Here is a 26,642-nt window from a genome sequence, read left to right as displayed (position 1 = left end):
GGTGGGACCCTATTTCTTACGGAAACTCCACATTAGGGAACCCAAGATCAGGCGCTCAAAAAATGCTGTGTGAATGGATGGTTGAGTACAGGAACATGCTCCTGGCCCAGTCCCCTCTCCACTGATGCCCAGTGCATAACGGGGTCTTCCCTCAGGAGGCATGCTACCCGACACCGGACACAGCACCGGCACTGGGTTCCCGAGCCCAGAGCGTTTCCAGGTCGCCGGCGGGACCACGGTGCGCAGCCCCATGCTTTGCTCCCTCCAGCTGGACCCGCTCGCCGGGAGCCCACGGTTGGTTGGTTTCAGAACCGCGGGCATCAAGGCCTATTGCACCAGAACGTGGGGGACCCGGTGTCCCCCCGCGCTCCCCGTAGCCGCCACTGGCCTTCGGGCCGCGTCGGCCGCGCGGGGTGGACGGGGCGGGGCCCTCCGCATCTCCCGCGGCTCCCCTCCCCGTCTCCCGGGGTGGGAAGGCTGGGAGGCGGAGGCGAGGAGGGGCTGCAGAGGGGCGTCCGGTTACGTCTCCGCCTTCCCAGCCGCGGGCCGCCGAGCCGCTCGTTGGCTTTGCGGGACAGCAGTCGGGAACATGTTGGCGGCGAGCAGCGGGCGCGGGGCTGCGTGGACGCGGGCGCTGCTGCTGCAGCTGCTGCTGGCGGGGCCCGCGGGCTGCCTGAGCCGCCAGGAGCTCTTCCCATTCGGTCCCGAACACGGGGACCTGGAGCTGGAGGACGGCGACGACCTCGTCTCCCCGGCGCTGGAGCTGAGCGGGGCGCTCCGCTTCTACGACAAGTCGGGCATCACCTCGGTCTACGTGAGTCGAGCCGGGCGGGAGGGCGCGGGCTGAGCGGGGGTCGGCAGGAAGGCCCGGCGCGCCGGGGGCGCCTGCGGAGCCGGACGGACGTGGGCGTCGCGGGCGGGACCCAGCCTTGGGCCGCCGGGGCGCGGCGCTGGGTCTGCGCGCCGAGGGGTCTCCGGCCTCTCCGGCCAGCCCGGGTCCCCCGCGCCGGGCGCTGCCTCCCGAGGGGCACTCGCCTCCGGGCGGCACCGGCTCGCCGGGTCTGTCGGGCTCCGCGCGCGCCCTGCCCGGACGCGGGGACTCGGCGACCCGGGGAGACAGGGCGGAACTTCCTCCCCGCGGCGGTGGGCTGCACGCCGCCGGCGGTCGTCGGCGTCCCGCCTTTGTCCCGTGCCTTGCGTGGCAGGACCCGGCCGGGTGGGGCCAGGTGCGGACTCGGAGCCTCGCCAGGAGAGTGACCAGGGCAGGACCGAGCCCGCGCGTGGACCCAGGGACTGCTGAGGGTGCCGGGCGGGAAAAGAGACAACCGGCTCCCCGCCCGACAGCCGCCTGCATCGGTGTGTGGGGACTGTGGCTCTGTCTTGGCAGTGACTCTGCTCTCGACTTGGGCGCCGTTCAGAGTCCAGAGTTCAGGGCTGGGAACGCAGGGCGCCTGGGTGATCCAATTTCCTGTGGCCGAGCATTGTCACCCCGGGGGGCCCAAATGAGGAGCGAGGCCAGACGACCTTTAGCTCTCTACATCCTTTCCAGCGCTGGCCGGGCCTGGGGGCGTTGTCAACTCCGTCCAGCCCTTTGGTGCCGCTGCCTTCCGCAGACGCGCACCATGTGGATTTCATAAAAGCTGCGTGCATTCCAGCAGTGGGGGGCCTGCGCAAACAGCGCCCGAGCCGGTCCTGCTGGGGAAATGGCCGTGCTCGCGTCCCGCCTGGACAGGGCGCGCCTTGGACGACACCCTCGTGGAGGTCGTGGGTGTGCCCGAAGCGATTGAGTCCTTAGTCCCCGACCCACGAAGAGCGCTCAGCCTTGCCGGATGACCTCCCTGCCCCGTTGGGCAGTCTGGCCCGGTCTGTAGACCCCTTCTCTGTATAATGCTTTTAAATGCATACAGTAAAATCCACGAGCTTACCAGAGATCGCACATGTTGAAATACAGATCAAAATATATTTTTAAAATGTATGGAGTAGTGTAGTTCTTACTTTTAACCACATTTAACAACACGGTGGGACAGTGGATTCAAGGTTGAGTCCGACAACTGTTGAACTGTGAAGATCATGAGGACTGTAAATATTCAGAGATACCTGCAGCAACTATAATGTGATGTGAATTTTATTGGGGTCAAAGACAATAAGTGCTACTCCTGTTATGCTTAGTTGCCTACATTCATGTTGAAGGAAATACTATGTATCAGTTAGCAGCTACTGAAAATAAACATGAAAATTTCTCATGTAAGTAAGCAGACCTATTGGAATCCACTGACCTTGTACTGATGCCGGGTGGCGTTGGTGGGGGTTTGGGCTGATTTCCTCTGCTTCACCCTTCTCTCATCTTCCACAGCTGTTCTTTCTAACACAGTAACCACTAGCCATATGCACCCTCTAAATGAATGACCATAAAATAATATGAAAGTACTTGTCAGCCTTTTGGTCCTTACTGGCCACATCTCAAGTGGCCAGCTCTCCCAATGGCAAATGGCATCTGTGTTGTACACCGATGCTCTAAACATTTCTAGTATTGCTAAGAGCTCTGCTGGACGCTGCTGCCTCCTGGGGCCAGCTTAGACTCATCCTTCTCTCGTAGGGATGTCTGTGGCGCTGGAGGGTAAGTGGAAAGACCTGAGTGCCTTCTCAAATCTCTGCTTGGGCCACGCCTGCTGGCATCTCAGGGACCTCATCAACTCATATGACTGTACTCAGGGTTAATCAGGAGTCCAGTTACCCTATCCATGGTGGTAACTGGCGGGGGTGTAAGGAGGGGGAAGAACTGAGGCCAAATGATACAACGTGCTGGGTGGAGCATCATGGAAGATGCTGGTTGTGGTTGGACGCTTGGGTAATGCATAGCTGGTCTGTTTTGCATGCCTGCCTGACGGAGCCTTGCAAGATGGCCTGGACAAGCAGGTAAGGGAGAGTTTGGAAGCAGAAACCAGTGCCAAAAACTGCTGGTTTATCCAGGCATGTGAGGATGGAGCCTACAGAAGAGGGAAAGGTGATCTGAGAGGTGATCTCTCAGGTCACGTAAGGGACAGGAAGAAGGCAGACAGTGATGTGGTGATGGGGAGGGCTGACTCAAGTGAAAAGTTGTTAGCCCAAGTTTGACTGTGGCTTTGGAGACCAGAGAGGGGACCAGAACTTGGAGATGCACTGCAGCTAGCAGATCCTCAAGCAAGAAGTCAGACTAGGGAGGAAAGTGGAAACCTGGAGACACTGATTTGCAAAGGGAAATAGTATAGTAAGAAAGACTGGATTTGGAGCCCTGGAAAATGATCCCCACTAGCGATGTGGTAAGGCAGCAGTTCTCAGCGTGTGGTCTGGGGATCCCTGGGGGCCCTGAGGCTTTCCCAAGGAATTTATAAGTTTGAAACTCTTTTCCTAATCGTACCAAGGTGATATTTGCTTTTCGTACTCTGATGGTCTCACGCATAACACAGCGGAGCTCACCAGAGGCTACATGACACACGCACACCATCACCGTAGATCAGACGAGGAGGCAGATTGAGAATCCAGCTGCTTTCCAATCAACTAGACATAACACTTCTCTTCCTAGGTATTTTTGACCTGGAAAATGTAATTATTTTCATTAAAAATGTCCTTTAACATGTAATGAGTTCATTATTTAAATATTACCAACACTTAAATATTTCTCAGCTTTAATTTCTCATAGGATAAATATGGATTGTAATAACTTACATAAATCAAGTCTTTGGGAATCTTCAAACTTCATTAGGAGTGTAAAGGGTCCTGAGACCCAATGCCTGCTGTAGTGCTGCTGGTCTGGTGGGATCGGAACATCATTTGAGCCTTAATGAGCTCAAAGGCAGGAGGAGGTCGTGGCTGGCAGCCCTATGGGAGGGCAGGGGCTGTCTTGGTTACAGATCTCTCCCTGTGGACCCCGCAGGCTCCCTCTGATGAGGCCCCATTCTCCCCGTGGGATGACCTCTGAGCTTTGGATGGTAAATCAGCACAGTCCCACCAATAAAACCAGCCATTCTTCAGACTTCCTCTTGGGTCTGACCAGCCAGCTCACTGAGCCATTGGACGATTCACTTGAGCTCTGCTGCCTCTGCCAATGAATCTTGAACTCCCTGGGTGAGAGTTTTTCAAAATCGTAACAAGGTTGAGCAGAGCAGTGAAAACATGTTCTTCCTTTGACTGGAATTATACCATCTCAGTTTACTTAGGCTGAGCATCTCATGCTGATTGGAAATTTTGATTGGGGGAATATTGAATGATCAATAGAAGAATTTCTGGAATATGACTTTATTGCGTATTAAGTTATTTATCTTTGATTCATAGAAATGGAGAAATGAATTAATTGTTATTATTTAATGCATTCTTTTTTTGGGAGGGGGGGTACTGGGGATTAAACTCAACCACTGAGCCACATCCCCAGCCCCATTTTTTGTATTTTATTTAGAGACAGGGTTTCACTGAGTTGTTTTTAGCACCTCAGTTTTTGCTGAGGCTGGCTTTGAACTCAGGATCTTCCTGCCTCAGCCTCTGGAGCTGCTGGAATTACAGCGTGGTGTGCATCACAATGCCTGCCCAGTTTTTGTTTGTTTGTTTGTTTGTTTTGTTTTGTTTTTATGGATAAAACTCTTCATGCCATGGAAAAATACTCAAGGCTATCCTTGGATTGTGTGCCTCTATCCTGACTCCTCTCTGTGCTTTTGGTTTCCTTCCACCTCTCTCTCTCTCTCTCTCTCTCTCTCTCTCTCTCTCTCTCTCTCTCTCACACACACACACACACACACACACACTCCCTTCTGGTGTTTCAGGTATAGTGTGGCCACATTTTCTGGCAGTCAAGGAAGTTTATGGATTGAGCGGTCAAGCACAGGGCCACCACCCAGGGTTGTGCAGACACTGCACAGAAGGGTTCTGGCCCAGGACACAGGAGGACTGAAATCCAGCTCCCATGCTGTCCACCAAGCCCTGAGCCTCCGCTGGGACTAGTGCCACTTGGAAGAAGGGGCCCCTGCTTCTGGGCTGCCCAGAGTTGCTCAGTGCCTGTGGTTGAATGGCAGGTTTTCATCTCCACTGGGGGCTAACGTGTAATTGATTAACAGCGAGGCCTTTGGTGGGTGACAGATACAGCAGGGAGCACAGCTGTGGGGTGCTGAGAGATGCCTTGTGCCCCAGACCTCTCCCCGACCCACTTATAATTGGAATCAGATCATTTCCTTTCTCAGCCTCTTGTCCATCTGGCGTTTTTATGTATAAAATGAAGAGGTTCGACAAGATTGTCCCCTAAGGCTCATTTCATCTTGGATCTTAATAGGTTTGACTGGTGACCCCCTGCCGAGTAAGCAGTGTGACGTTTTTCAGGGTGCTGGCTATCGTGGTTATTTTGTGACACACGGTCCAGTGTTAAGATCTACCATTGATTCAGTTCATGAATACTTAATTTGTTCCCTAGTGTGCCAGGCACAGTGCAGGGATTTGGACAGAAAGTGGAAGCAGACCGTGTGTTTCTCTCCTCCCAGGGTGAACAGTGCCATGAGGAGGGTGGACATTAAGCCAGTGGTGACCTTCGTCACTGTCCATGTGCCACCGTGACGGGCTTTCTGAGGGAGAGACTCAGGGTGTGGATGTACTGGTGTGAGGCCTGGGAAGAGGCCTGAGACCCTCCCCAACGTGGCAGGGACAGAAGGGTGACAGCTTAGCTCTGTGGGAGGGGCAGGAGTGTGGCTGCCTTATACAGTCAGGGATTTCAACAAGGACAGAGCCCTAGGGTGGCCTGGCCCTTTCCCCTTGGATTAGTGGATTCATTTGACAATCACTGCCTCTCACCCTCCTGCCTTTCCTTGTCCCATTGCTTAGTGTGTTACTTCATTTCTGCATTTCCTTAAGTGGGTCATTGAATCAGATCTTGAAAATAATCGGTTAAACTTTTTCCTTTGGAGAACATGTATAATTTCATTTTAAAGTTAATTTTGAGAATAGTGATGCATCTAAGATTTCCAAAAAACAATCTAATAAAAACAGTGGAAAACGAGGTTTCCTTCCCACCCTGCCTCCGGCCTCATCATTTCCTCCTTAGAGACAATCACCGTTCATGTTTTAAAAATCTTGCAGAGATTCTCAGATGTATATATCTCTCTTCTCACTTTATACACTCATCTCACACATTGATTTTTAAATAGCAACTTTATTGAGATATAAGTCACATACAATAGAATTCACATTTTAAGTATGGTTTTTAGTGACTTTGAGTATTTTTAGAGAGCTGTACAATGATCACCACTATCTGAGATATTTTTATTAGCCCCAAAGCAAATCCGGTATCCAGTGGTCACTTCCCATATCTCCCTCCCCCAGTCCTGGCAGCCACTAGTCTGCTTCTGTCCCTGGATTTGCCTGTTGTGGATGTTTTGTGTAAGTGGAGAGTGTGATCTTTCAGGACTGGCTTCTTTCACTCGGCGTGACCTCCTCGAGGTGTGGTGAAGTCCTTGAGGTGTGCCCCTGTGTGGCACTCTCAGGACTCCTTCATGGATAACAGTCCCTTGTTTTCCTTAACCCACACTTTGTTTGTCCATTCCTAGTTAATGGACATCCAGTGTGTCTCCTCTTTGGGGTATGCTGCTATGAAAATCACGCACAGGTTTTGGTGTGGAGCTCTGCCTCAGGATCTTGAGCACATACCCAGGAGTGGACTTGCCTGGTCATTTCCAACTCTGCTTAGTGTTCTGAGGAGCTGTTGGAGCTTTCCACAGTGATTGCAGCATCCCACGGTCCCAGCAGAGTGTGCGGGTTCCAGTTTCTTGAATCCTCACCAACACTTGTTAGTTCTCTTTCTGATTCGTAGCCATGCTAGTGAGTGTGAACAGTGTCTTGTGATGCTGACTTGCATTTCCCAGTGGTTCCAAATGTTGGGCATCTCTTCCTGTGCTTAGGGCCACTAGTACATCATCTTGGGAGAAATGGCTATTCAAATCCTTTTTAATTGGATGTTTAAATTTTTAATTTAATTTTAATTGTATTTTTATTGATTAATTAAATTAAAATAGGTTTGTTTTTTTTTTTAACTAAAGTACTTTATAACTGAAGCTGTGTATGTCACATGGTGTGACATCAGAGGCTGCTGATGTCTGGTTGTGGCTCTGTTAGCCATGTTAAGATTGATAACAGGCACCAAGGAGATGACAGCCGGAGTGTCTGTTAGCTATGTTCTCAAGCTTGTGAGCAGAGCTGCGGGTGGCATGTTTGTCTCCCAGCCAGTCCCTGCCCCTGCCTTTCATCAGGTGGCCTTACTGTCCATGGCTGATCTCGCCTGAATCCCTGAGTCGATTGTTAAGTGTTGCAAAGTGGTGTTTTATTTATCTTTTGTCATTTGCTAGTTTCCTTTGTTCTTTCAGCATTGTTATTGGGCATGTTCCTTGACAGGCTTTTCCTTGCTCTCTGTGATTTGGGTGGTACTACAGTAGGTCTCCTTCTGGAAAGGCAGAAGCAGAACACCTGATTCCTTAGCTCTCTCCCACAGCCTCTGATGTTCACATGAAGGAATTAGTGTATGGGGAGACTCCTGTGGCCACAGTGCTGATTCTGTACCCAGTTACTCAGGAGAAGCACTGTTCTACCCAGAGACCAAGGGGCAAGGCCCCTTCCTTCCTCCCACCCACCTTCACCATGTGGAATGCTCAAGGGCACCATGATCGCTTCTCCTTCAGACACACCAGGTAGTTAAAATGTAAAGACCTTGACCGTTTCTGAATGTGAGAATGTCATCTGGGTAGCCATTTCCCACAGACGAGATCCGTAACTCATCCCAAATCTCTCATTAGACATTAACTGGATTAAGTTGAACTTGATGACTTTCTATTACCCTTGGTTGACCCTCATCTTTATTTAGTAATCCTTTTTTGTTTCTATTTCTAATTCAAGACAGAGCCATTTCTCTGGTTCTCTGGGGTTAATGAAAACACATTTGCCTTTGGACTTGGGGCTGCTTGCCTTCCTTCCTTCCTTCCTTCCTTTTCTTTTCGATGGTGCTGGGGATCGAATCTGGGGACTCATGTATTCTGGGGACACGCAGTACTATGGTGCTATGCCAGCCCTCCTACAATTTTGTTTTGAGACAGTGTCTCACTCAGTTGTCCAGGCCGGCCTGGAACTCGGGATCCTCCTGCCTCAGCCTCCTGAGCAGCTGGGCTAGCAGGTGTGGCCACTGCAGACAGCCAGACTTGGAGTTTTGTTCTGTCACTTTTCGGGTGTGGTCTTAGGCAAGGGATGGACACTGCAGCTCAGTTTTTTCCCAGACGAAGAATGAAGAAGCTGTTCATGCTACTCTACTAAGTTCAGTGAGAAAACAGGAGAAAAGTGCTTTGTAAACTGTAGAGTCCTGTCCCAATGGACAAGGCCCCAGGCCCAGGTCTTGGCTCTAGGCTCTAGGCTTGTTATATCCTGGACTTGTTTTCCAAGCTTTTCTTTTCTTAGGCCCATTAGTTTTCCAGATTTTTCTGGCTGCCCAACCCTAACCTGGAAGCTATCTCCTACTGCATCTATGACTTCTGCCCCCATTTCTCCAAAGCAGCCACAAGTGACAAGAAAGACCCTGGGTATGAATCCCACTTGATGTGGATCCTGGTTTTATTGCTGGGCAGCTGTGTGAACCTTGGAATAAATTAGCCTCTTCATTTCCTTGTCTGTTTCATACACGGGAACAGAGGGATGACTGTGTTGAATTACTAAGCTTCAAAAAATGCAAACAGCCGTGGCTAGGACTACAGACTTAGCACACACCCTCTAAACGTTTGATGCTTTTCCATTCTTTATTCTAAATAATTCTACCTTAAGTTCTTTCTGCCTCCTATCCAGGGAGTTTGTTTTCCAGCAAATTTCATTGTCTTCTCAGCACAGCTATTTGCATTTCTAAAGCCACCCTGTTTGTTTCTCATTTGTGCTACCTCAAGTATTCTGGGCCACACACCCTCTGGAGAAGCCCTTTCCCTCTATCGCAGGCTGCTTTCTGCCCTGGGGACTGCTGCTTGGCTCACTGAAACCAAAAAAGATGGCTGCCCTGTTTTGTCTGAACTAAGTACTTGGGTATGGGACTCTGATCCGGATTTCAATTGTCTGCACTTAGACTTTCTCCAGTGACTCCCGCTGTCTTCAAGAGGAAAACAACAGCAAGTGCTTTTGATGCGGGGAGTGCTCTTCCCCTGTTAGTAGCTCCTTCTTGTCAGATGGGTTGAAAGGACTGTAGGCGAGCGTTTCCAAGTGTTCATCACTAGGTGGGCGACATTTTTGCCTTGGCATATTGGTGATGTGATTGACATGTTCTGCCCTAGGGCAGCAGATGAGGCGTTGTATTATGTGTTGTGTGTACTGCGGTGGGTGCGTGGGAGAGGAAGGAGTTGCTGGCCTTGCTGGTGACATGCGGTGCTCACATTTGAACGCTGCTGAGGGAACCTGGCTGGGTTCCAGTGTGACCCGAGCGGGTAAGCAAGCTTTAGGGCAGTCTTCCCCTTGGTCCACCTGCCTGCCGAGGTGCTTTCAACAGATAGTTTTTACTCTTTGATGTAAGTCACCAAGACTCTCACCGGACTTACAGGTTTGTTTCTTTAATACTACAACATAATTGCTCTCATGTTTAGCTCTCTCAATAATTCAGGTAGGCTTCCTCGGGAGCATGCCCTCAGGGTGGGTTCCTGGTGTGACCCCCCAGCAGGAAACATGCGGGTGCCATTGAGTAGGGCTCCTTTTTTCTTTTTGGTACCAGGGATTGAACCCAGGTGTGCTTAACCACTGAACCACATCCCCAGCCTTTTTTTATATTTCATTTTGAGATAGGGTTTGCTGAGTTGCTCGGGGCCTCACCAAGTTGTTGAGGCTGGCTTTGAACCCGGGATCCTCCTGCCTCACTTCTGCTGGGGTTACAGTTGTGTGCTCTGAGAGGCTCTGCACAGAGCTGGAGAGTGCTGTGCCCTGCTTGGAGGTCAGGAAGGCCTTCCAGGAGAAATGAGATGTTGACTGACAAGCTGAGAAAGGTTTCCCCGGGGAGGGGACCATCCTGCATGTTCTGTTAAGGAGGCAAAACACCAGGTGAGTCTGGAGAATCTCAGCGACCCCAAGACTTCCTAGAACATACATTCTGCTCCAGCCTTCTACCTTTGGACCTTCAAGCCAAACTGAAGGCTGGTCCCATAATGCCAGTCGTTTTGGGCAGCCGGGGGTGGTGGGGAGGGCGGAAGCAGAGCACTGCGACTGCCGGGCACCTCCTTGTTGAATAACTGCTCCTTCTGGACCCGAGGCGCTGCTGGGTGCCGCAAGGCCCTGTAACCTCTGGTTGACTTTAATTACTAGGCCTGCTGTTGCCAGCACTTCTGCTCATTAACCAGGGGCCCAGCAACCAACGCTCCTGAGCTGGCAGGGTGCTGGGAGGGAGGCAGCGAGAAGGCTGGGACAGGGCGGGAAGGAATGGGAGGCCCTGACAGTCCCACTTTCTTGTTTTGGCTTTTGTTGCTTGAGTTTTTGGTGCCACGCCCCCAAGAAAGCATTGCCAAGCCCAATGCCCAGGAGCCGGTTCCTTGTCTCCTTGGGAGCCTCATGGTGTCTGTGAGCGCCGTACAACAAGGCTCCGATTTTATTGTTTTGCACAGATAACCAGTTTTCCTGAAGACCCCTGGCCCTCTGTGTTCTTGGCACTCTCGTCTTGTGTTAGTGGACCGCATGTGGACAGGCCCCTTCCCCGTCCCGCCACCTGTGTGGTCTGGTTCCCCAGGTCTGTGCACCTTGCTACCCTGTCGTGGTCACCCCTTCCCACCACATATGTATATTCAGCCATCAAGCTCTCCACCCCAAACATATACCCATTTTTCAGTGAGCTACCTCAATAAAGCTGGAAAAGCAGAACAAAATCAAAGATAATGAGCTCCAGGCCCCACTCGTGACAGCACCCGAGTGCTGGCTTGTCCGTGAAAAAGATTAACCCCTCTGCTAAACTTTAGACAATGACATTCATTATCGATTTCCAAAAACCAGACCTTTTCTGTGGAAATCTTCCAAATGTGTTCAAAAATAGAATGATACAATGGACTCCTCCTATGTCCCCGTTACCCGGCTTCAACAGTGGTCCACAGGTGACAAGTCTTGTTTCCTTTATAGCCTCAACTGTTCGTGATTTTCCCTCACTGGCCCAAAATTGTTATTTTCAAGCAAATCCCAAACATTTTATTTTGTTGTAAATATTTCAGAGTGTATCCAAGAAAAGATTCTCTTTAAAAACCAAGCCGAAAAATCATGATCACTCCTAGAATTAATAATAGTTTCTTAACAATATTCAATAGCCAAATGATTTCATAAAATGCTTTATTTTGCTTTTCAGTTGAATGGTTTAAATCAGGGTCCAGTTGAAGCCCACAGATTGCATGTGGTGGTATAATCTTTTCTTAGAATTTAAGCAATCTATATACAGATTTCCCCACATCCCACCTCTTATTTCCTTGCAGTTTTTGGGGGAGCTGGGGACTGAATCCAGAGGCCCTCTACCCTTGAGATATACCCCCAGCCCTTTTAATTTATTTTTGGGACAGGGTTTTGCTCAGTTGCTGAGGCTGGCCTCGAACTTGCAACGCTCCTGCCTGAGCCTCCCGCATGGCTGAGATTACAGGAGTGTGGCATCACACCTGGTTTCCTTGCAATTTATTTATTAAAGAAACTTGGTGTTTGTTTTCTCCCAGCATCCCAATTCTGGATTTTGCTGATCACACCCTTATTATAATATTTTACATGCTCTTCGGTCTCCTGTTCTTCCTGTAAACTGAGGGATTTGGTCACATTTGCATTATGGTCTCATATTTAGGCACGCTCTGCTTTGGCAGCAAGTTCTGCAGGTTCGGGACAGTAACAGAGACCTGAGACCCTTGGTGCTTCCAGCTGAACTCACTCTCAGGCATCGTTTCCAAAGCAGCCTGGTGCACAGGGCTGATCCTGCCTTGAGCCTCCCCGTCTACTACTGTTGGAGGAAGTCGGGAAGGAAAGGAGGCAGGTAAACTATAGGGCTGCAGTGGTGACCTAGATGGACGCAGTCTCCGACCCCAAGGAGCTGACCTCACAGTGCAAGAGCAGCCAGAATCCGCAAACAGGTGGGAAGGACACACATGGGAGGTGGAGGTAGAACTCTGGGTGAGGGAGTGAGGGAAGGCAGGAGCAGAGGCCAGTGGTAGGAGCCTGCGGGCTGTGGAGGCTCTCTGAGGAGGTGCCAGTCAAGTGAAGGAAGTGGAGGAGGAAAGGGAGAGGGGCAGAGGCCCACCCCAGGTTTCCTGGCATCAGCAGCTGGGGGAGTGTGGTGAGGGCCCTGGTCCTGGGCAGCTCCTCAGGGCTGCATGGACCCCCAGGGGTCTCACGCCTGCCTAATGTACAGGAGTGATGTTCCAGGTTGCCATTGACTGGTATGTCTGAAGGAAGTTCATGGGGGAGACGCTGAAGGCTGAGAATCCAAAAAGTTCCTGGCTCTTCTGCGTGTTACATTAATAATGAAGTCAGTGAGTTGAATGCAAAGTCAAATTGGTTGAAAGATAATCTCCATTAATAATGCTAATGAGGATTATGCCATCTTTCTCTAAAGCATTTGCAGTTCTTCATGATACTCGCATGAAAACTTGATTATTTCTAAGACATTCCTTTTGAAAATAGGAACATTCCTGGACCCAGATTCCAAATAATAAAAGACATTGGGAGTGTTTTCAAAATTGTTGGGTTGATTTAAATTTCACTGAAAACAGCTTTAGACAACTGAGTGGTCTGTATGTGGCCTCCATGCGGTCACTTCCCACCAGCAGCTGGTCACTGCCAGCTCGTGGTGGCCGGCTGGGAAGGCGAGCTGTTTCCCACGCTCCCCGATGCAGCCAGCTGGGATGTTTGTGCTGGGGCTGTTGGACTCTGGGAGACTGGTGGCCAGAGGTGCCTTTCCTGACTCCCTTGTGTGGCCTGGCAGTATATTCTAGAAAGGTCCTGCTGGTGCCCAGTGGTGATGGAAAACACATCACCCAAGGACCTGACAGCCGTGGCCTTTTGAAGAGTGGGTTATGTCGAGCCCACGCTTGGCTCCAGAGCTCTCCTGCCCAGCCCCAGCTTGGCTCTAGCATCTTGAACCCTGTACCAGGTTCTTGGCAGTTACAAGAGCTTGGTCTCAGGGTCCTCTTTGCTGTTGCCCCACCCCCTCCTCTGGTTACGAGGTATGAAGTGATGAGAGAGTGCTGCTGTGGTTGAAAGAGGGGAGACAAACAGCATCTTCAAGCCTCTGGCTCCCCAGCCACTGAACGCTGCTCTTTCAGGTTTGGGTGCTTCCAATCTGCAGGCTGTAAAACAGCAAACTAGGAGGAACCATTTGCAAAATCTCTCCTATGTGATTAGAGAATTATAAAAAGGTACAGAGTCTCAAATAAAAAGATGGCTGGATTGGGGTTCCAGCCACCAAGACACGTGGTTTTGCAGGGGCCCTGGGCCCCCTCCCCGCACAGCCATGGGGCTGGTTGCCCTGGATCTCAGTGGCCCCTGTTTTCCCAAGGAGTGTGGGGTTTAGCTGAGTGAGAGGGTGGTGATGTCTCTTTCAAAGTGGAAATGATTCCAAGAAGGCTGTGCTTGTGGTGATTAAGACAGCCAACTTTGGTTCCCTGGGTTAGAATCCAGCATTGCCACCTATTACTTGGTGATTAATGTACCCAATTTTCTCCACCAGAAAAATATGGTGTTCGGGGTTCTTTGGAGGATTAGAGATGCTAAAGAGATGCCCAGAAGGTGGTGGGCATTCAGTACCTGTTAGCTGTTACTCTAACCCATAAACCAGCCACAGTGAGCGGGATACCACGAGGCCCGTTCTCCGGGGGACTGCAGTCCTTGGAGGCAGGCTTGGCTCCTTCCTGCTCTGTACCCACAGCCCTTCACAGTCCTGGCGAGGGAGGATCACTCCATCTGTGGAGTGAATTAATCAAGGCCCGAGCAGTGACTTATGCTTGGCAGGAAACAAAGCACTTTTATTCCATGTTTCACTGGAGGTCAGGAGGTTGCGTGGGGAACTGGAGACGCCAAGTCTGAGGCGCTTGCCCACGCTCCGCGGCGGCAGTCCCGGCTTGGGGTCCCCGCCGGCTCCCTCCCAGCGCGCCGGGCCTGGAGCGGGGATGCTGGATTGCGATTCGCGGTTGGGGTGCAGCAGCCGGGTCAGCCAGCGTTCTGTGAGCAGGGCTCCCTGGGCAGCGGTCGCCTCTGCATCCCCTGGAACCACTCTTGGTTTCCCACAGGTCACCACAAATGGCATCATCGCCACCAGCGAACCACCAGCCAAAGAATCGCACCCCGGGCTCTTCCCGCCCACCTTCGGCGCCATCGCGCCGTTCCTGGCGGACTTGGACACAACCGGCGGCCAGGGGAAGGTCTACTATCGGGAAGACCTGTCGCCCTCCATCCTGCGGCTGGCGGCAGTGTGTGTCCAGAGGGGCTTCCCGGAGATCCCCTTCCAGCCCAGCAGCGTGGTGGTGGTCACGTGGGATTCCGTGGCCCCGCACCAGGGCCCGGGCAGGAGCCCTGCCCAGGAGGGCAAGGTAAGCGCTTCTGCAGGTAAAGTGAGGTCTTCTACTTTGTGCCACTCTGAAAGGTCTGCACTGTTGATCAAGACGGGAATCCCGATTAAGATTTAACAGGCCGCTTACTGTAGGTATGAAACTTCCAAAGGCTTCTCTGATAGGCTACCTAAGTGTGTGTTCCAAGCCAGGCACGGTGGCGTGCATGCTTGCAACTGGGGGTGGCTGGGGCATTGCCAATTGGAGGTCAGCCTGGGCAACTTGGAGAGACCCTGTCTCAAAATAAAAGATAAAAAGGGCTGGGGATGTAGCCCCGTGGTAAAGTGCCCTGGGTTCAATTCCCAGTATAAAACAAAGTTCTGCTGGCAAGATATCCTAAAATTTATAAATAAATACATAATGCGGTCCAATGACGATAGGATATAAAAAATGCAAATCCTGAGAAGACTGCTACTTAGCAAAAATAGTGCTGCTAAATGGCAGCCCCCCCATTCTTGCTTCAGATGGGCAATGGTGGAAGGATACTTTCTAATTAAAGAGAGGAATTATGTAGGTGAAGTGGTAGGTTATGGTGGCCTAGGACCCACGGGGGTTGGGGGGCCAGGCTCTAGTGAGGGAGGCAGGAACCACTTGTGCCCCTGAGTGTTCAGAACATGGGTCTTCAAAACCCAGGTGGGCTCTCTTGGGCAAAATAGTCTGAAAAGTCCTGGAGACCCTCGAGTTTCTTGAAGGAGGAGGAGTAGGTCGAGAAATGACCTGCCATGGCTTTTTGGGTCAGACCTCAACTTTTCCTATGAAAAATAATTTTTCTCTACCATTATTTAGTTTTTATAGGATAAAGGGGTAGACAGAAACTTGAAAGATTCAAAATCATGCCAAATGAGAGATGTTGCAAGACTGCTGGTTCCCAAAGTGTGTGCGATGGAACACCAGCCCTATAAGACAGTCCTTGAGGAAAGGCCTCCCCTGGCCAGTTTAGTTTGGGAAATGCCAGTTATATCTCCCTCTTGGTGATTCACTCTGAAAAGTCCTGCAGTAAAGAAACTTGCTTAATAGTGTTTAGCCCAGCATTCCCCAAACCTTTTGGCTGGATCTCCCCCTATACCCTCACCCCCAAATAGGGCAGGTCACATGGGTTCTGGACCTGCATGACACATTCGCATCGCCAACTGTTACCTGTCAGAGTGCCGTGCTTGGAGGACTCCCAGCCTCTTGCACAGAGCCCCGGCAGGCTCTTCCAACAGCTGTTCCAAGATCTTTGCAATTCCCCAATCACGCCCCTCCTTTTTACAGTGTTTTGCATGTGCTGTCCTTTCCACCAGGGACATCCTCTCCCTGACCCCTGCAGGTGGCACATGGCTCCTACTTGTTCCTGCAGGCCCGTCTGTGAGGCCATGACCAATGGCGGCCTCCTCCACTCCCATCAGGCACTGGACACTCTCTCCTTTGGCTCCCACATTGCTTCGCTCATGTCACTGCTGCGGAATCTCTCCCCAGGTTTTGCAAGGTTTTGTTGACACGTCAGCCTCTCTGCCTAGACTGTACATTAAGTGCAGGGCCACGTGTTGTCTCCTTCATGTGCACAGAGCTCAGGGCAGTGTCTGGCATGTGGAAAGGTGTGAATGTCTAAGAACACGTTTTCTAAGTCTGGCCTTCATTTGCTACCCCAGATATGTGCTCTCCCAACTGTTCTATACACCAGTTGGTTTTAGCTCCATCGTACAGAGAGAATTGTTGAGGTTTAGGGAACTTCAATATCATGCCCATGGCCACATGACCAATAAGGAGTACGGCAAAGATCTGGATCCAGGACTGTTTTCTCCCCAAAGTCATGTTTTACTACCACATGATAACTATGCTTATTAAACATTTACTAACGGATAGATGTGTTTGGATATGTTTAATGGCCCTAGAAACAAATTCTGTGGGTAAGAATTTGCTAAGTTACATAAGATTTAGGCCACCATCCTGAGGGACCATCTGTAGAATTTTTGGTCCATAAGATCAGGGTTATGCAAAATCCATTCATTAATTAATTGGGAAATGTCATGGGGACAGAGCCCTAGAGATATTTCAGTGGAGCCATGTTGAGAGAGAAGGTGAGAACATACTTCTGTTCAGAGCCAGGGAGTCACACGTCTGGAGATCTGTAGTGTGCTGTTGCTGTGTAGCTGAACTTTAACTCATCTCCACAGAGAAACACGTTCCAGGCTGTCCTGGCCTCCTCTGACTCCAGCTCCTACGCCATTTTCCTTTATCCTGAAGACGGGCTGCAGTTCTCCACCACGTTCTCCAAGAAGGATGAGAACCAAGTGCCCGCCATGGTTGCGTTCAGTCAAGGTTTAGTGGGACTCCTGTGGACCGGCGACGGAGCCTACAATGTGTTTGCCAATGACAGAGAGTCGATCCAAAACTTGGCCAAGTACGCTTTCTTTGGGTCCCAGTAGATTCTTCCCTAATAATATTATTATTTTACCAAGGAAAATATGTAATGGGCATTATAGATCATTCCCCAAAAATGTTCCTATGGATTTAAATTTTGTAGGTAGTTTTTCATATTATGAAATACTATTTTTCTCAAGAGCTTAAGGAAACGTACCCAGAATAAACAGATATGCTATTTATTAGAAGTCACCCTTGTTTAGAACAGTTTCCACCATGTCCTGTGGAAGTGAAGTCAGGAGTAAGGTTATTCACATCTGTCCTCTGCCAGGAACTGGAGGGTGATGAAGTGTGAGCCCCGCCCCTCCCCACGGACAAGGGGACACCCCCACAGCATTGACTGGGCTCAGTCCCAGATGCTCTCAGACCGGGGCAGTTTTGACCAAAGGGAAAAGCCCTGTTTGGATTCTGAAAGTTAAAATCTTCCTTCACACCGTGGGGTCCTGATGAGTGCCTGACAGCTGGTTTTATGAGGACAGAAGGAGCCCAGATTCTTAGCGCTTGCCTGTTTCTGTGGTGTAAATATTCCTGCTGGGCTCAAGTTTAAGCTACTAGTGCCATGTCACTCAGTGCAGAACTGAAAAAAGATGCACCTTGTGTACTTCCTCACCATAAAGATACCACGCATCTAACCCAAGAACACGGATACTGTGAAATAAGTAGGACCTGATGAGTTTTCAGCATTTCTTGCCTTTAAAACCATGTACTTTATTTAATTGTGAATTTATATAATTTTTTTTTTTTTTGCAATGGCTGTGTTTAATAACTGGCTTGGAAAATTTCTAAAGATTCCAGAGATTTGCATTGTATAATCTGATCGTTTTATGTAAGTTTCTGATGGGGACATCTCTGAGCACAGACACATAAGTAGGGCTTTGGGCTGTTCTACCGTTTTGGGTGAAATGCCTTCGGGTTTGTACCTCCTTGGCTTTTCAACCACACCCTTTGAACACAAAATGGTAAACTGAGACCTGCACAGAATCCCACAGCCAGGGAAGCTGGGATTTTTAATAAATCATACCTGCACTGTTTTTACTCGGAGGGTGTCTAAAACCAAATGTATGTTTTTTGGTTTCATTTTTGTGTCAACACTCCCCGCCCCCATACCAAGTCTCCGGTGCTCTGGGCACCGACTGTGTGTCCTGAATTTCCATTTCAGTCCTGGCATCGACTTCCTGCAGTTCAAGAAGATCCCACAGGTTCAGGGCCCAGCCCCACCACACTACCCCCACTTCAGATGCCAGGCGCCAGGCCCTACAGCTCCGCCTGCTCTCTGACCTCCCTGCTAGGAATCAGGGGCTTCCATGACTCTGTCCTCAGGTTCAGCTATTCAGTAGGACAGTTCACAGAACCCAGGAAAGTGCCTTACCCACTGTTACCAGTCTGTTAGAAGGACACCCCTCAGGACAGCCATTGAAGAGGGCACAGAGCCTGGCTGGGGGAGGGTGCTGAGTCCATGCCCTCCCCCTCCCCCCTCCTCCCAGCACGGCCAGGTGTTCACCAACCCAGCAGCTCTCCACTTCCTGACGTGTGGGGTTTATGGAGGCTTCCTTACATAGGGGTTGTTGGTTAAGCCTCTGGCCACTGGTTTTTGACTGAATCCCAGCTGGTCCCTCCACCCTGGAGGTGGGGGTGGGGGTAGGGTAGGGTTGGGACAGGACAGAACCTTCCCACTCTCTCATCATGGCTGGGTCTTCCTGGCCACCACCCTCTAATCTGAGGCTATTCGGGAGCCCCCCAACCAACAGTCAACTCACTAGCTTACAAAGGACACTTCTATCATTTTGGAAAGTCCAGGTGTGTTCAGAACTCTTGTGTCAGGAACCAGGGACAGAGAGCAACTGTGTATTCTGTTATATCGCCAGGGAAAGGGCATAGCGGAGAAAATGAATGCCTGCAGCCACCCTAGCACATGAGGTAGGGCAGGTAACCAGAGGTCAGCACAGCAGGCAGCCTTGTGAGTCCTTTAAAGTCCTTTAGCCCACCTGGGGGGATGGTGGAGGCTGAGCCCTTGCTAGTGTTGTGCCCATTTGAGTACAGCCACCTCAAATTGCCCTGAACCACCTGTGATAACCAGACCCAATGGCTGCTGCCCCCCACCATCCAGCCCCGGCTGAGGGTGGGTACGGGCGATGGGTTTCACATCGACAGAGGTCCCCAGGGCTCCTCCCCTTGGTGAGTAGGGGCTGCTGGCCAGTTTCCGACAAGCCTTCCTTGCTCCCTAGGAGTAGCAACTCTGGGCACCAAGGCGTGTGGGTGTTTGAGATGGGGAGTCCAGCCACGACCAGTGGCGTGGTGCCTGCAGATGTGAACCTCGGACCTGACGATGGAGCAGAGTATGAAGAGGAGGATGAAGATTACGACCTGGCGACTGCTCGACTGGGTCTGGAGGACGTGGGCACCACACCCCCCTACAAGACTTCACGAAGGGGAGACACCGACACATACAATGTCCCCACTGTCCCCTCCCCACGCCACGGGGCTACCGAGAGACCCTTAGGACCCTCCACAGAGAGGACCAGGTCCTTCCAACTGCCCGTGGAGAAGTTTCCTCAGCAGCACCCCCAGGTCATAGATGTGGATGAAGTGGAGGAAACAGGAGTTGGTAAGACCCTCAAGCCACTCTCGGGTTCCCAGACGGGAGCACTGCTGGGGGTGTTGGTCACATGCGTTGTGTGGGGGCTTGTAAGGGTGGGCACTTGGGGAAGCGGGGCTGAACTCAGAGCTGGGAGCAGGGGGTGCAGCCTTGGTGCCTTTGAAGAGCCCAGGGATCTCTCCAGGGATTAGGGCTGTGGTTCTGGAGACTGGGGTTATGTGTCCTCTTTCAAGATTCTTTGTATTCCATTCTGTCTGTTTTAAAGAGAAGCACACTTTAGAGTTGTTTTGAAAGTCAGATTTTCTTATTTGTGACTTCTGAGATCAGAAATGTATTCATCCACCTGAAAAAACATTGTAAAAGTTCTCTTGGCTGTTTATGTGGCTTATCTTTCACATGTATTTCCTCTTGGTTTTGGAATTAGAATGGCCGATTATTTTTTCTCCCAGGACCTCTCAGTCTCAGAGTTGATTTATGAAGGTTAAAAAATACAAAATAAGCAGATCCTCTTTAAAAAATAGTTCTACAGCATAATATTTTTTAGTCAACTGTATTAGGGTTTTCCTACATTTTGAAGAAAAATAGTTTGAGCATAATTCAATTTGTCTAATGAGAGATGTTCAAACTAAACTGTACTGTATTTGTTCCTCTGGAGGTTGCCTTGCAATCCATTGAGATTCCTATGAATGCAGTGGCCCAAGACTTGGAACCTATTTCTTATGATTCTTTATTGTTTCCACAAAGAAGTTATCATGAGACCCCAGGAGAGTCTAGTTCACCCAACACTCTTCACTCAATTTTAAAAAATTTCTCCTTCTTTTGATGGGTCTCATAGCATTGGTCAGAAATCCTGGTTCTTAGCGAGTGTCCCAAGCTACAGACAAGCTGGGGTGCTTCCTGGGCAATGTGATCACTCACTTCTGAGGCACGGAAATGGTAGGCGTTGCCATGTGACAGCAGGATGGGTTCCTGTCTGAACCACCGCCTGCGCGGGGATTCCTGGGGTGATGCCCACGTCTCTCAGGAATGGCACCCTGTCGTGGGTCTAGTTTGATCTCCCCGAGTGTTGAGTATGTTTATTTGCACAGATCGAGTTTGGAGACTCATCCTATTTCCACCCTTCCTGGGCATCTTTGAAATTCTCATTTGTGAAGCCATTGCTTTTCAAGACCATATCTAGCCCCAACAGCTTAAGGCAGTGTATTACTTGATGCTGGAAAAAGCCTAGATTTGAACTCAAAATGTGTCTGTAACAAGAGGTTCCTCTGTCCCTCTCTCCCAGGTGTTTCGTTGTGTTTATTATAAAGGTTGGCTTTCTGTGGCCAGCAGCACATTCCTGGTGTTATCTGAATAGTTGCCCTCAGACACGCAAGTCACAGGGCCCCACTGAGAGCTGGCCACAGCTGGGACTTATGCAATCAGCAGTGTCCGTATGTTCAGTTCAGGTCCCAAATGCCTCTCACCGCGAACGGCATCCTTACACACACCGGAAATCCCCTCCAGGCTGCAGGACCAGTGGAATCTACCTGGGGTGACTCTTTACTTTGATCTCCACTGGTAACAGTCAATTATAAATGAGATCATTATCCCCTCTAAAAGTTCACTCCTCTTGTGCTTTTGAACTCATTCCAAATTAATTTGCTCTGGATCATTAAATTTAATGGGCTAGTTCATGATTCTAATAAAATGAACTTGGGAGGTGGGAATTCCAACTAGAAGAGATTCTTTTTGATACTTGGGTCAAAGACTTTTTAGACCAACTGTAACTGAGGGATTATTTCTGATCAGCTTTTGAGTATCAGAATTTCTGAATTATTCCCTGGGAGAAAGGAAGAGCTTTACATAAATATGTAGTAAATATATGTATTTACACCAAAATCAAGCTATCCAAAAACTTTTGAACTTCATCTGCTCCACACACCTGTAAACACTTCAACTACAGGTTCCAACTGAGCTTTGGATTCTAAGTCTGTATAGATAAACAGAATTTCTGTTAAAAAAGATAAAAATTAATATTAGTACAAACTTTATGCAATTCTTAAATAATAAAAAATTAAAACATCCATGCATCCTTTGTTCTCAAATAAAACTTTCACAGAAAAAAAAAATATGTATTTAAAGGTTGTTGAAATGACAGATTTTATGTTGTATTTTGCCACGGTAAAAAAAAAAAAAAAAAAAAAGTAGTAAAAACTATGTAGATATTAGTTTAAGTTTCCCCCCAAATGGGAAGCTGACCCTCCTGACCGCATCAGACATCATCTAGATTGACCCCAATGGTGGCACTTCGGTGACGTGGGGAACCCTGGGCTGTGGTGGTTTTGGTGGTTCACGCCCGTCAGTTCTCAACTGCTGTTAGACCCGTTTGCCCCGGTGGTGAGCCGCGGAGCCCCGTCATCCGCTAGCTGCATGCAGTGGCCCGGGTCTTCCCGGGTGAGCTGATGCCCAGGCAGATAGGGCCCCGCGCCCAGCGCACTGCTGACCGGTGTGCCCTCTTGTTCTTTTTCGGAAACAGTGTTCAGCTACAACACGGACTCCCGGCAGACGTGCGCCAACAGCAGGCACCAGTGCTCGGTGCACGCCGAGTGCAGGGACCACGCCACGGGCTTCTGCTGCCGCTGCGTGGCGGGCTACACGGGCAACGGCCGGCAGTGCGTTGCGGAAGGTAACCGCTCCCAGCGGCTCCCCCTGGGGGAGGGAGACCCGTGTCCACATGGCAAGAGGGCGCAGGTTTCCTGCTGCGCCAGCTCTCCCCCAGGCCTTCTCCTCGGCTACCCTGCGTTCCTCTGGAGATGTCCACTTTTCTAATATGGTGAAGCGCCTTTCTTTCCTGTGCTTCTTCTGCATCTTGGAGGTGATAGCCATTGGGAGCACCGGGAGGCCCTCTTCACAGCTGCCCCAGTGCTGAAGTGCTGCAGCCTGGACCAGGCATTACCCAGGCCCCTTATTTGCCTCAGTCTGTGCCACATCTCTTCCACGTCTTTGTCCCTGGAGTCTCCAGTTTTCCCTGGTGCTGCTCACAGACCTGTCTTAATGGTCGTGGCCCCGCAAGACCCAGGATGCCGGTTTAGCCGGTGACCTGTAGTGGGTCAGGATTGCACCAGGTTCCTCATGTGTTTCTCTTTGCTCCTGCCCTGAAATCATAGCAGGGCTGTTGGGGAGCTCAGGGGTACACTCAGTTCATCTCAGAGGGCCAGACCTACTGTGGGGCCAGTTCCAAAGGAGACTCCACAGTGGGCTATCCACCCTGAACTCTCTCCCCAGAACCCGCCTTGATGCCCCCAGATGGTCAGAGGAATCTTTGCTGTGCAAATCCAGGGCTCCTGGTTAACAGTTCACTCTGAGTGAGGCCAGAATTAAAACAAAACCCCACCATGCTAAGCCTTTGTCCCTTCATCTGCCACCAAATTGCTTCACTTGTCATGGGTCACTTTCCTTGTATGCTTAATGGGAACTTCAATTGCTTTGCAAAATTCCACTAAATGAATGCCAGTTGGAGAATCTGATTCCTGGCCATAGCTGTTGTTAAGTCAATCATTTTAATTTGTCAAAAAAAAAAAATTATTTCCTTCTGGGTCTTAATTAGATAAAAAGTTTTAATTTTTTTAAAATACTACCTTCTGCCATGGAAGAAAATTCAGTATACTTTTCATATTAATTTGGGGGGTTGTTTTTTAACTTCTTTAGCATGTTTTCTATTTTCTTCCAAATCTCGTCACCCCAGGGATTGTGTGCCTTTGCCTCTTTGTTTCAGGCTTGGCTTTTATATCTCCCCACCCTGGAGAAGCTTCCAAAATCCACAATGAGAGCTTATTCTTAAAGAGCAACCTCATTAGCTCCCTGCACCAAAGAGCAGAGCTCAAAATGCTGAGCAGTTTGTTTGGCAGCAAGCTCAGAGATCACAAACTGTTCAGCCACAAATTTTGACGTTATATACACACCCTGTAATAGTTTTGTGGTTTAAATATTTGTTGGATCCTTGCTACTTTTTTTTTCTAGCCCGAAGTTTGGTGGAAAATTTCTGTTGCTTTTCTCCACTTGGCTTTCCTGCTTGTTTCTGTAATTGTTCTGGGATGCATTTTTTCGCTGTTAGCCTGCTGGATTCACAGCATTCTCCAGTGTAATCGAACAATGTGTGCAGAATTGCTCTGTCAGATGTGACCTGGCTTGTGGGTGACCCTGTTTAGAACCTGGGCACGTCCAACCAGTAAAAGGTCACCAGAACATAGAGGACGCCAAGCTATGAACCCATCTGTGCAGGATTATTCCACAAAGTTTACTGAGAATTTACTATGTGAAGAGAACTGCCAAGATCAAGTAAGGGGATGGGCGAGTCATGTTCCTGGTGATTCAGATCCAGGAGGATAAACAAGATATACACTCAGTAGCTGATAGAATTTAATTCCCCATCACATCTAAGCAACCAAGGTGACCTTCATTTTATCTTCTGTTTACCTCTTGCTTCGGCTTTTGTTGTGCTGAGATACAGTTCACATACCCCATCAACCTAGACAATTTGATGGCGTTTCCCGGATTCGAGAGGTTGTGCAGCCATCGCCTCTGAATAATCCTAGAACAGATGCATCACACTCACGATCAGCGATCACTCTTGATTCCCCAGAGTCCCCAGAGGCATCCACCACTAGCCTGCTTTCTGTTCCTAGGGTCTTTCCTATTCTGGACATTTCATATAAATGGAGTCATGCGCTATGTATTCACTTGTCACGGTGTTTTCAAGGTTTATCCTTGTTGAAGTACCCAGCAGCATTTCATTCCTTCCTCTAGCTCAATAGTACTTAGGGATGAATAAGCCATATTTTGTTTATCCATTTATCAGTTGATGGACATTTGGGTTGTTTCCCTTTTGAGCTGTTTTGAGTAAAGCCTGCTAAGAACATCTGTGTACACAATAACCTGTGGACATATGTGTTCTGTTCTCTTGGGTATATATACTGAGGAATTGGAATTGTTGGGTCACATAGTAATCTTCAGTTTTCTTATTTAAATACAATAAGAGCCATTTAATTTCTTTAGTTCTTATTTTTTCCTTATTCAACAATACTAAATATATGCAAGGTATAAATATTCAGATATGTAATACAGAAAACGATTCACCGTACCGTCCCGCCTTGGCCTTTTAGCAGTTTCCCCCTAGCTGTAGGCTAACACTTAAGAATGTGACTTCTAAAGCAATGATGTTCTACATGTGCTGTTTATCAGTTCACCAGGGGAGCTTCCACATTTGCTTTGTCAGGTCTCTGTCCCATCATTTCCAGTTGCCTAAAAGGACCAACACTTCCCTCTGCTATGAGGGAAGTGAGTCTATGAGGTGGCTGTGTTTCAGAGGGCCTGTTTGTGGTCTGTGATGTCCACCCTGCCCACATCTCTTCTCATGCTGCCTGAAGCTCCAGGACTTAGCTGTTCACCCTAAGCTTTGGGGAATAAGACATAGTTGAGCCCAGGTGCTTGTTAAGGTGTGTCCTGGATCCATAGCCACATGCCCCAGATTCCTACGGCCATTCAGTTTGGTTTCACTGCTGTCCTGGAGAATGAGTAGTTCTGCTCTCTTCCTCTCAGAAGATCTAAGGTGCTATTGTGCTGTCTAGATCACCTGTGATACTGCTCTTCTCCTGGAATTATTTACCCCGAGGTTCCAGATCACACAGTGGCTCCCAGTGGAGCTATCTTTCATTCTGTCCGTTATCAGTGACCTGGAAGAGGCAGCCCTGTTGGAATTGCTAAGACTCTTGGTGCACAGTCATGGCTGTGGTTGCTTCTCTTTTCCCAGTGCTTTCTTCATGAATGGGCACAGGCCCCTGTGGACATGCTCCTTTGTTTGGAAGCCTGGCTGGAAAGCTTCTCCACTTCTCCTTCTGTTTCTGTCTCAGGCTCCCCGCAGCGTGTCAATGGCAAGGTGAGGGGAAGGATCTTTGTGGGAAGCAGCCAGGTCCCCGTTGTCTTCGAGAACACCGACCTCCACTCCTATGTGGTGATGAACCATGGACGCTCCTACACGGCCATCAGCACTATTCCTGAGAGCATTGGCTACTCTCTGCTTCCTTTGGCGCCCATTGGAGGCATCATTGGATGGATGTTCGCGGTGGAGCAGGACGGATTCAAGAATGGGTTCAGCATCACTGGTAATGTACATCTGACGTTAAAATCAGTGTCCCACATGATGGGACCTGGGGAGGCCTGGGAATGAGTGCAGAGGGCACTCTGAGGCTGCAGGCGGTTTTTGATGAGCACTTTGTCTGTAGAAGTGTCCCTGTAGTTCTGTCCTGGAAATACGATGATGAGGCCAGATTAAAACAGTCTTCATTAACTGAGACTGCCTAGAATTGTTTTAAACAGGGAGCAATTTATTGGTGACTATTCAGAATAGAAGTCTCTGCAGAACAAGTGATGTCAGCTCACATGTCCCCACAACCTCATTCTCCTTGTCAAGCCTGCCTCCAAATTCCAAAGCAATCTGAAGCTGACATTTGACCTTCTCTCAGTATCTTCTCAATAAAAAGGAACCTGCCACATCCAGGTAGTAAATTAAGCCTGGTAAACATCACCCTCATGACTCTTAGGAAACCTCAGAGGCTCTAAGAGGCTGCGTCCTGTCAGGAAGTTCAGTCTTCCATGGATGTGTGGGCAGATCACTTGAGGATGTTCCCTTGGTATGCCAAGGCCAGTCCCTCTGTGTGTGCCAGGGCCCATTCCTGGGAACGGCTGGAGCGGAAGAGCCTGCAGCCTTCATTTCTGGGCACTTCCTGGACCTGCGGCCTGTTGCGCTGGGCCTCACCTCTGTCCCTGACTCCCTGTGCCCACCTTCCCCCACTGCCTGAACCACCTGGAGCCTCAGCCCGGGCTGGTTGGTGGGAGCTCTGCTGGGCTCAGGGCCTCTGCCTTGGCCTTACCTGGTCATTCTCCTGAAGTCACAGGTGAAAACGCACAGCTTCCTGAAGCGTGGTCATTTAAGAAAGGAGAAGACCTGGTGTGAACGGGGGAACCTACCCTAAGACTTGCCTATTTGGGCCTACTATCTTCTTCCTATTCCACGGGCATACCTATTCTGAATA

General features: G+C 49.7%; 1 protein-coding gene across 1 annotated transcript in view; it reads left to right on the top strand.

Annotated features, from left to right (window-relative positions):
* Window positions 1–523: 523 nt before the first annotated feature.
* NID1 (nidogen 1) overlaps window positions 524–26,642 on the top strand; it is a 73,066-nt gene continuing 46,947 nt past the window's right edge. The window contains exons 1-6 of the mRNA XM_079106885.1: window positions 524–814; window positions 14,256–14,555; window positions 16,730–16,956; window positions 19,202–19,581; window positions 22,088–22,237; window positions 25,461–25,712. Coding sequence (XP_078963011.1) covers window positions 590–814; window positions 14,256–14,555; window positions 16,730–16,956; window positions 19,202–19,581; window positions 22,088–22,237; window positions 25,461–25,712 — 1,534 coding nt within the window. The 5' untranslated portion in view covers window positions 524–589. The remainder of the gene's footprint in view (window positions 815–14,255; window positions 14,556–16,729; window positions 16,957–19,201; window positions 19,582–22,087; window positions 22,238–25,460; window positions 25,713–26,642) is intronic.

This window comes from Sciurus vulgaris (genome assembly GCF_902686455.1).
Source record: "Sciurus vulgaris genome assembly, chromosome: 12".
NCBI lineage: Eukaryota > Metazoa > Chordata > Mammalia > Rodentia > Sciuridae > Sciurus > Sciurus vulgaris.
The sequence above is the reverse complement of the archived record's forward strand: the minus strand, read 5'-3'. Positions and strand labels throughout refer to the sequence as shown.